Genomic DNA, 11,270 nt, shown 5'->3' on the forward strand with positions numbered 1-11,270 from the left:
ATATGCAATAGATGCCCTGCATCTTCCCATATCGGTCAGGAATTTAATTAACAATTGCTGGGACTTAGCACTTCTCAGGAAGCTTTTAATGAACACCAAGCTTTTAATAAACACAAAGTTTAGGACATGGTGTGTCACCTTCAACATTAAACTGTCAAAAGTTCAGAAAAAAGTAAAGCCAATGGATCACTGATGTAGTAATTAGTAAAAGTTTATTGTGTCTACAGCAAGAAATTTGCAAATCGGGAGCACTCGAACAAAAACATGGAATGATGCTCAGAGGCATATTGTTATAAAGCAGTTCACAGAATACGGAGGTGGTAATTGTTTATTCTTCACAGTGACTGGTTACAATATTAGAATTTTCTTAAATGAAAGGCACTTGGTTAGTGGTTACTTCATATCAATTTTGGGGAACAATTTAAGTTTCGCTTATAATCTTCATAGGCACAAGCATAAGCAACCCAAGTCAAGTTAGCCTCACTTGTCTTGCAAAATAAACTAAATTAAGCTTTGTTTGGATGACCAAATTGGTTTTGTTTGCTCAGGGAATTTTCAAGTTTGGTCCCTGTTTGTGTTTGATTGCAGTCTAGCTGAGAGAGATGGGATTGAGATGAATGAAGCGTGGTATGATCTCAGATAGGTTTTAATAAAAATCTAAATTTTTAGGTTTGGCTGGCTTTAAATGAAGGCAGTATTCTCCAAATGCCAAATTACATCAAGGAAATCAAAGGCCAGCAGTGATTCATTTTGGAAATCCTAAATCTGAACTCTATCATCAATTTACTCTACATTACTTATCTTATTTAGTGCAATTTGCATGCATTAATAATTTGAAAAAATGCAATTATAAATGAAGAATAAGTGCACTCTAATGCCAAATGCAAGATTGTGCAAAAATTCATGTCCATCTTAAAATCCAACAAGGGAATATTATTTGGTCTCAATGGATGTGAAACTAAGACTTGTCACAGATCTAGTTTTCAAAACTCTTCAACTATAGAGGCATCAATCCTTTGGTGTTGCTGAGATATTCACCTTGCACCAGCAGACCGATTTGAACTGTTGCACAGCAGTTGGTTACTAAAGAGAGGATTTTGGACAGTGCCCGAATTCCAAGCCAGAGATCTGAAAATTTTGCATGCCATCACTGATTTCCCCAATAGACAGCAAAATGTGCAAGATGCTATTTTGAAAATTAGTCCCATACTATATTTTTTTGAGTAATTTGAACTCATTTTCTAAATTATGCTGAAAAATAGTTTCTATTTTGCGAGGGTTGGCATGATTGTATTGCTTTGTTTCCCTGTTGCTCCACATTTTGCTATTTTGAAATCTTCACTTTTCCATATGTCATGGATAATGGCCAGTTGTGTTAACTTCTGTGGAAATAACAAAGATAAGAAGTAGACAGTTGCTTCCCAAACAAAAGACTTGATTATATCTGAGTTGATTTTACCATAGTATTTTCACTACCTCTTGTTACTTAGTGTCACGTTGGGGACATTTGGTACTCCTGACTTTGATTACCTTTCACTCCATTTTAATTGATAGCAACATGATAATAGCCTACATCAAATTTCCAACTTTGGAAGACTTTGGCACAACGGTTCTCACACTGGCCACACATTGAAATCACCAGAGGTGTTTTAAGAAAACTGCTAATGCCTGGGTCTCACCCATTACCCATAGATTATGACTAAGTGGGTATGTGTTACAATCTTGGCAATGGGATGTTTAAAAACTTCCCGATGATTCTAATGTGCAGCCGTATTTAGAGAGGTTCCACTTAGTTTAGAAGGAATATTTTTTAAAGGTAAGCCAGAGCAACTTTTTAAGAAATTACAAAGTAAATCTTTAGTCAAAACTTAGAAATATTACAGTCAAAACTAACACTGTCATTGCTCAAATCTAAGTACCATGCTACTTCTAGGCAGTAGTGTGCTAGTAAGTGGGTCTCTTGATTGTTTTTATGTTGGTGTAAATAATATTCTTAGTAAATTTAGCCAGTTGGTGTGCAAATCAATATCAACAGCTCTGAGATCTTGAGATCTTGTGAATTCTCTTCATTTTGAGGTATAATAAAATGACCTATTTTAACATCATGTTTGTTACTAAGTAAACAACAATAACAAAAGACAGTTCTCTAATGCTTTTCCTGTGCCAAGCACATTACATATACTTATTTATTCCTCACAACTCTTTGAGATATGTTCTATTATTATCCCCAGTTTTACAACCAAGGAACTGAGGGACACGGGGGTTAAGTAACTTGCCCAACGACACATAGCTAGTAAGCAGCAAATTGGAACTTGAACGAGGCAGTCTGATTGCTCTTAGCCACTATGTTATATTGACAAGAGCTTTTTGTTCTATCAAAAAGAATTGAGAATCAAAATTATATTCTGAGACCATGTTTGAGTACTGCGGAGCTCTCGCTCCCTCCCCCACTTCTGGTTGTTTGAAAATCTTTTCCAAATCTAGCAACACGTATCACCAGCTGAGACGATTATTTTGTCTTCTCGTTATCAGTGCAACTGCACCGTTACTGTTATGAAAACAGAAACTGCTCGTGCTTTTTGGACAATAGAGCAATTATATTTATTGAGGAATACATTTTATTGCAAGTCACATTACTACAACCTCTAAAAATAGCACCAGTTTAAAAACTCTCCTTTTTTATGGGTTTCTCTAGCTGGAGCCAAAATAAATAAATAAATAAATAAACACACCTCAGTTATGATGTTTCTCAGACATGTGTTGACCGAATGCCCAGAGACAGAAGAAGACTTGCCAAGGGCAGGTTTGTTTGGTTTTTTTTTTTTTTTTTAAAGGATTTTGTTTGGAAATAACTTTAAACTTGCAGGGAAGTTGCAAGAATCAAACTATTACAAAGAAAACACGTGTAGCTTTTAGTCATATTTTTACCCTGTGTGCTTTATCAATTGCTCTCTTCATGGATGTATGTACTAAATGTGTGCACACACACAAACACACATACTTTTCCTCTGAGTTTTTTTTTAAAAAGTACATTGCATATATAATGGCCTATTACCCCCAAATACTTCAGTGTGTATTTCCCAAGAATAAGGATATTTTCTTACATAAACATAGCACACTTCAAACCTAATTTACCATTTGTATTTCAATTGACCAATTAACCTAATATCGTCCTTTGGAGCATTTGTTTTACTTCTAGTACAGGATCTAGTCTAGAATCACTTACTGTATTCAGTCATATTCTGAATGTAACTTAATCTAGAACATTCCACAGAGCCTTTCTTTGTCTTCTATGACAATGATGTTTTTGAAGAATTCAACCAACACCACCCTCCTCTTTTTTTGAGAATGTTCCTCATTTGGAATTTGTCTGATCTTTCCCAGTGATTAGATCCAGATAAGGATTCCAGGCTGAAATACTACCTAAATGATGTTCCTTCTCAGGGTATCAAATTTGAAGGCACATGTTCTTCTGCCCCTCATTGGTAATGTTAGGGGAGATTACCCAGTCAAGGGGTTATCCAATTTTTCCACTGCAAAGTTAAACTTTTTTCCCCTCATAACTAATTATCAGTCTGTGAAGAGATACTTTCTTAAGATAGTTTCTTACCAAATGAATATCCTTCTCCTAATCAAAATCTCCCTCTGGATTTAGCATTCATTGGCAATTCTTGCCTGAGCCAATATTTACAGTGATGGTTGAATAATGATGACTTCCATTTCTAACACTCCTTCCATATTTACCAGTCAGCCAATGGCATTCTTTCTCCCTATTATCATTATGGATTCATAGATCCTTATTTTTACTTCAATGATTTATAAGTTATTATTTTTCTCAATTATTTTTCAAATTGTCCCAGTTTTTACCAAGGGGAGCACCTCCAAGCTGGCTTCCATGTTTTGGTGGCTTGCCTCTATTATTTTTTTTAAACACTTCCTTACTTTCTGGTATAACAAAATATTTCAGGCTCATCTTGTACCTACCCTGACATCCCATTAGAATTAGTTGTTTCTCCAAGGAATCCTCATTCCTTTTAGAGGAAATGATATTGGTCACCAAGGTCTGGGCACTAAGTGGGCTCATTCCTACTGAGGTGTCATTGCTTCTAAGCTCTTTGGGCAGATTGAGCTAGGAAATATATGGGTGTATATACACATACACATAAATATGTGTATATACGCACACATAAATGCATGCAGGTATGCATGTACAATTAATACACATATGCACAAATATACGCATGCCTTAGAAACCATAAATTTACATCTGTTCCAATCCATTCTCACATGATTCTCTCTTGCCTGCCCCCCTCATTCATTATGTTCCTCTTCCACAGTGAAATCCTGGCCCCTAACAACATCAACACACTTCTCATTTGCTCAGTCATACAATACATCTGAAATAGTTTCATTATTACTTGGGCACAGCAGTCACACTTCCTGCCTGTGAAAAATCAAATGGACCCAGTAATTTTATGCCCAGCTATTTATACAAGGAAGGAACTCAGAGGTCCACCAACAGCCTTGTACCAGAATGTTTATAGTAGCTTTATTCATCATGGTGAAAAACTGGATATAGGCCAGTTATCTTAAGAATGGATAAGCAACCTGTGATATGTTCATGCAATAGAATACTACTTAGCAATAAAAAGAGCAAACTACTAATGCATGCAACAATATGGATGGATTTCAAAAGCATTATGCTGAGTTTTCAAAGGCAAACAGAAAGAACACATAATGTATGATTCCATTTATATGAAATCCAAGAACAGGCAAAATAATCTCTAATGGCACACCTTTAGAGATACTACAAGAAACAGACATGTTTCTAATAGAGAGGTGTTGCCAAGGAGGCAAAATAAAGGTTTAGCAACTGGCCTCTCTTCAGACAGAGGCAAATCCTGTCTCTATCACTTTGTGATTTTGCACAAGTTACTCTACACTTGTTTCCTCTTTCATAAAGTGGGAATAATAATAGGATCTACCTGCTAGGGTTGTTGTGTGAAGTTATATTAAATATGGCAACATGACATGTAAATCATCTGATAGAGAGTAAATGAACTTGGCACACAGTACACATATAACATTTGGTAGCTGTTATTATTAGCCTAGGATGTGTGTTCATACATTGTCCTATATGTGTGTACTGCTGGTTACATTGTCGCTAATCAGTGACAATGCTCAGGAAAGCAATGCAGAAATATTTACTAAGAACCCATCAGGTTTTCTATTCTTTGATTTAGTGATCCCTCTCCTAGAAAAAGTAGTCGGCACAGTCAGATATATACATGAAGGCAATTTTTGCAAAATAATCTGTAATAACTCCAAACTGGGCATAACATAAAAATAGAACAGTTGTATTATAGAACCATAATAAATTATGGCATATCATTAGTTGAAATGTGGAAGAATCCTTGTGAAAGTTACAAAAAGCAGAATGCAAAAAAAGTATGAGCACTGTGGTTACAGATGAGTACTATTACATCCACATGCACAAAGTGATAGCTCATACTGCGTAGAATGGAAGCAGTTGTTATCCTCTTTTTAAGATTTTTAAGGAGCACCTGGGTGGCACAGTCAGTTAAGCATCAGACATTGGCTCAGTTCATGATCTCTCCGTTCGAGGGTTCAAGTCTCCTTGTGTTGGGCTCTGTGCTGACAGCTCAGAGCCTGGAGCCTGCTTCGGATTCTGTCTCTCTGCCCTTCCCCTGCTCACACTCTCTCTCTCTCTCTCAAAAATAAATAAACATTAGAAAAAAAATAAGAAAAAAGATTTTAAGAATTTTCCTGGTTACCTTTTCATTTAAAAAATGTATACTTTTTTGGATAAAAATAATATTCTTTGTATAAAAACCCAAACATGAAAGAAAAGTATAATGTCAAAACCAAATGATAGAAACCAAATCGCTACTTGCTTTTGGTGGAAATGGGACAGGGCAGGACAGTGATTGGGAAGAGGCATGAGCAAACCTTCTGGGATTAAGGAAAGGCACCACTATCTTGATCAGGATGTGAGTTATATGGGTGCGTGCGTTTGTCACAATGGCTTGAATTCTACCCTTAATATCTGTGCATTTCATTGTCCATAAATTACCCCTCAATTTTCAAACAATTGGCTTGAGTAGAGGCTGCCCTTTTCACTGGGATAGAACTCTGACTTAAATCCTTTCCTTGTAGTTTGTCTCACTTCTGATCCTCTTCCCATTATGCTCCTGCTACCCCGATCAATACATTTACTTCCTTTTACTATCCAGTTACTTGCTTTACTTGCACTTCGATGCACAAAGTACAACATAAGTTAGAATTTCACAGATCACTAAATGACGTTATCAAGTATTTAGGTGTGGCCAGTATACATACTTTAATACAGTAAGGAAATGCATGCAAATCGAAAATGTTTCAACAACACTGAATTTTAGATTAATCCTCAGTTTAGACCTTTACCTCTCTGATCTATTAAGACAAAAGCAAAAACAAACAAATTGCAGTGTAGTCGGGCCTTGCCAACAAAAACCGTTGATTTCCAACATCAAATGATCAAATGCCACTTCAATGAGGAAATGATTTTCTCAGACCTTCTCATAAATTCTGGTGCAGACCACGCCCTTCATTTTACATTCCTTAAGAAAAGAGAGAGATTCATTGAGTATCTAAAACTCAAACTAGAAAACGGCAAATTTGCAAATAGCAACAGAAAATAAAAACAAGCTCAGAATATTAAACTTAGAAAGAAATAGAACATCAATGTGTCAGTCTCCAGCAATTCAGAATTATAATAATTGAAATAGGAGAAACAGTTTTGAAGTCAATCTATGTTACTATAGAAGAATTTTCTTAAAGTGGCAGGTTTTTATGCATAATTTGCATGCATTTGACTCTACTAAAAATGGATTTCAAAACTGTATGCATAGCTGCATCATTTGAGGAACATTTAAAAATACTGATGGCTCCTTCTTCCCCTCCCAGAGATTTGCATTTAATTGATCTGTGTTGGGGCCATATATTGGTATTCGCTCCCCATCTAAATCTATATTGTAGGTAGGGATAAGAATCTCTAAATTACAGGGAAAAAAAAACATTTAAAATTACATGAATTTATGTTCACTGTATGTATTAGTAAGCACAGAAGCAAAAACTTAAATCATTAAAGGCCATCCCATGCAACCCTGGTCATCATTCTTATCTGCTGACTAGAGGGTTTCCTATGAGCTGAGCTTAAATTATTGACCTGGTTTAGTTCAAGTTCTTTGGATTCTTGAAAGCAACACACTTAGCTACAAATATTTTATAATTCAGCTGTTCAGGAATACTTTGCTTTTAAAACTAGATTTGTTTTTCTCTTTGTGAATCCAAACTGGTGATATTTATGCATACTTTTTTGACGTTACTATTATTTTAGGTGTTATTTCTAAAATAATGAATGGGCTTTGTTATTTCTAAAACCTTGGACCTATACTTGAAGTACTCATCGCTGAGTCTTCATGGTTAAAATATCACCTAATCATTAACTCTGACCTTATTCTTAGACATTCTTATCTATTTGTATTGCAAAGGGAAAAAAAAGAATATTTCGAAAAAAATATATAACCAGTTTCTCTATTTAAATAGCATTATTTTTGTATTTAGAAGTGAAAATATTCTTACCACTACCATTTTCCCATCCACCAACTTTCTTTTTATTGTTGTCTCTTTGTCATCCCATTTCTGCACTTGATTCAATGAGCCTCTTGACAAGGTTACAGTGCTCTGCAAAGACAAGTTCCCATAATCAAGTTGCTTGGACTTTGGTTGATTAAAGGAGCCGTTCATTCAGTATTGAATTGTTTTCATAATAGATGTCTCATGAGGTACATTCATTTTTCTATTTTTACCTTATTTTATTTTTTTTTAAGTAGGCTCCACTCCCAACATGGGGCTCAAACTCACAATCAAGAGCCTTGTGACTGAGCCAGCCAGGTGCCCCCAAGTCACATTCATTTTCAGTGGAATGAAGTAGGTCTACCCTTTTGAACACTAATAGGAGTAATCCTCTTGAGCCACAGACTGATCCAACTTTGAAGAGAAACATTAAAATTTACCTTTGTTTTCCTGTTGTCAGCTGTGGTTTCTTCAAACTCTTGGCCTAACTTAAAGGAGATCTCTGTATTTTTAAACGTACTTTCAGTTCTTATAGTTATAATATCCCCTTTCTTGCTGATGATCACTCGGGGTTTGGCCAAGTTTCCCAGTTTTCTGGTGGCTAACCCCACACCTGAAAATCAAGATAGTGTTAGAATAATGTTGACCAAGAGATATACCTAGAGAGACTATGAATGGCCACCTTCTTTTATTTTTAAGTTTATTTTTTTATTTTGAGGGAGAGAGAGAGAGCACGCGCATGAGTGGGGAGGGGTAGAGAGAGAGTGAAAGAGAGAATCACAAGCAGACTCCTCACTGTCAATGCAAAGCCCAGTGTGGGCTCTAACTCATAAATTGTGAGATCATGACTGAGCAAAAATCAAGAGTTGGATGCTTAACTGACAGAGTAACCCAGGGACCCCTGAATGGCCACCTTTTACTCTCAGTTGTGTCTCAGGTGTGGAGATGGCAGGTACGGTCACTCACTACCAAGGACCTCGTGGTTTAACCACCTCGTGGAAATACATGTCCATAGACTTAAATATCTGAGGTTTTAGTATTACAAAAGTAACGTCTCCAGATTTTAAGTAAAAGCGTTCAGCCTAAATAGTGCAATTTATCCACTTTTACCACATCCAATCCCACAGACTCTGAAAATCACTAATATTTTCTGTGGATCATTCTGGACATTTTGGTTTTACTTATAAATAGTATAGGTATATTTTAAGTGAAACTGTGACAGATATACACTGTTCTATGATTTTTCCCCTCAGTAATATTGTGGATATAGAAAAGCCCCCACATCCTTAATAGAATCTCATTTCTGAAATTTTTTTTTCTGGCCCTTAAGTTTAGCTGGTAAGAAAAAACTTTCTATTTTTCTTCAAGATCTGTACCATTGCAAATGATCATAGGTAACTGATTTTTTTTTTAATTTTCTGTATCTGAAAAAGAAAACAAAACTAGATTCCTGTTTTATTACTATTACTACTAAGGCTATAGAAATACATGGAAAAGAAATGTCAAATGAGAGAATACATGAAGGAAAAACTAGTTTTGCTTATATGTGTATATATGAATTGTTATGTTTCATAATAGATGTCTATGTCTATGTCTATACATATATATATATATATATATATATATATATATATATATATATATGATCTCTGCAGTAGAGTCTGAGAATCTATACTTTACCAAACCCCTAGGTGATCTTATGCATTCTAAATTTGAAAATGACATACTTAGGGAGTCCTTCATTGAGACTCTTGTATTTTGCTTCTTCCTCAGATATTAAGTCACGTCCATAAATCTAACCAACCTCGTAGTATGGATCTATCCCGATGGGTTCTCATAGTTTTCTAGGCAACATAACATGATTTTGCTCATTTTACCTAAAAATAGAATCTTTCTCATAAGCTTTCTGAACAGTTAAGTAAAGCTACAGACACTTTGACAAACATGGCAACCTGGGTCATTTGACATCAGTTTCTATTATATTTACACAGCTCTGGAAATTTCCAAAGACTCTTCAAACTTATTGTGCTCATATGGAACATTCTCTTTTTTTTTTTAAGTTTATTATTTATTTCTGAGAGAGAGAGAGAGAGAGGGAGGGAGAAAGAGAGTAGGGGAGGGGCAGAGAGAGAGAGAGAGAGAGAGAGAGAGAGAAAGAGAATCCAAAGTGGGGTCTGGGCTGATAGCAGAGAGCCCAATGTGGGGCTCAAACTCACAAACTGCAAGATCATGACCTACGCCAAAGTCGGAAGCTTAACTGACTGAGCCATGCAGGTGCCCCAAACATTCCCTAGAATTAGTATAAAATAAAGCTGATACAACAAATGACTGGATTTTCCATCTTCATCCACTGCTCCAATTCCAGGAAAGTCTGAAATTAGTGTAAATTTCTGGTTTAGCTAAACACTAAAATTTTAGATTGAGGTTTTCTATTCACTTTAGTATATTCAACTGCCTATTTTATGAGCACTTCAGTTGTTATAAAACTAACCTTCAGAAAAGCCAGAGGATGGGTTGACTAAGCCTCTAAGATTTCTTTCCTCTAGGTCTGAAAACAAAGCCCTACTGATATGAAATTACTCTTGAAATCAGTGGAAGTTCCATATATTTAAGCAGCTCTTATTTAGGTTAAAATCTATTAAAATATCCACAAGCAAAATGCAAATAAATTATCTGAATTCCACAATAGAAGACTAATTCCAGAAAAGGATTGTACTTTCCCAGAGTCCTGGAAAAGGAATTAAAAGGAAATAGTCATGCAGCTTTCTCAAAAATGATCTTCTCAACCAGAAAAACAAAAACATTTCTTACCCAGAGCTTTCATGTAATCATCAAAGTTCTCACTGGAGACGAGTTTCCAGGTGCCCAGGAATCTGTTGCTCATTGCGATGGATGAGAATTCAACACGGTTCTAGATGAGATTCAGGAGATTCAAATAAGATGCTGAAGCCTCAGAAGATTCTTTTCAAAGATGTCCAAAGCATGTGACTCTCACAGAGACCCAATGGGGAAAAGCAGTGTCAGGACTCGGCAATGAATCGTCCATTAGGACAAAAGAAAGCCCCACATAATGTTTCCTTTAGTCTCCAAAAAATGTTATAAAGATCAATGAGAGTACTATTTGAACCTTCAAAAAATTTTTTTGGTCAATCTTACATTTTTAAGAAGTGCTTAGTCCTTAATGCTTTGGAAAAGACTCCATGAATTGAATCTTATGCCAAATTGAATTATATGAGCATGAATGAGTGTGTGTGTGTGTGTGTGTGTGTGTGTGTGTGTGTGTGTGTTTAGGCATCTTGGTCACTCTCAATCCTGAGTCTGCAAAATTAAGAATTCTTATTGAAAGAGAAGAAAGGGAGGAAAATGTCCATGAGTATTGTGATATCCGCCTCAAATATGTAGTGGGAGAGAAATGCAGGGGACCAGTGTGAGGAAGTATTCATAGGTAAGGGAGGCTTGGCATAGTTCACATATCCCAGGCGGGCTGAGTGGGCAGACAATACGGTCAGTCTATTACAACAGAGCACAGAAATTGTATTCATGGATGGACAAGAAGTAGCACCAGAACACGCTCTTAGACCGCAGCAAAGATTTTCATCTAAAAAAACCTTTCAGTCTAAATTAAGCATGTT

At 36.0% G+C, this 11,270-nt stretch overlaps 1 protein-coding gene across 1 annotated transcript; it reads right to left on the reverse strand.

Moving 5' to 3' along the window:
• Positions 1–210: 210 nt before the first annotated feature.
• Positions 211–10,773, reverse strand: PMP2 (peripheral myelin protein 2). Its single transcript, XM_060610790.3, has 4 exons — positions 10,450–10,773; positions 8,079–8,251; positions 7,645–7,746; positions 211–6,620 (listed from the first exon to the last, which is right to left on the reverse strand). Exons 1-4 carry the CDS (start codon positions 10,520–10,522, stop codon positions 6,570–6,572), a joined length of 399 nt encoding a protein of 132 aa, XP_060466773.1. The 5' UTR covers positions 10,523–10,773; the 3' UTR covers positions 211–6,569.
• Positions 10,774–11,270: the final 497 nt, after the last annotated feature.

The sequence above is a fragment of the Panthera onca genome, chromosome F2 (assembly GCF_046562875.1).
Source record: "Panthera onca isolate mPanOnc1 chromosome F2, mPanOnc1 haplotype 2, whole genome shotgun sequence".
NCBI lineage: Eukaryota > Metazoa > Chordata > Mammalia > Carnivora > Felidae > Panthera > Panthera onca.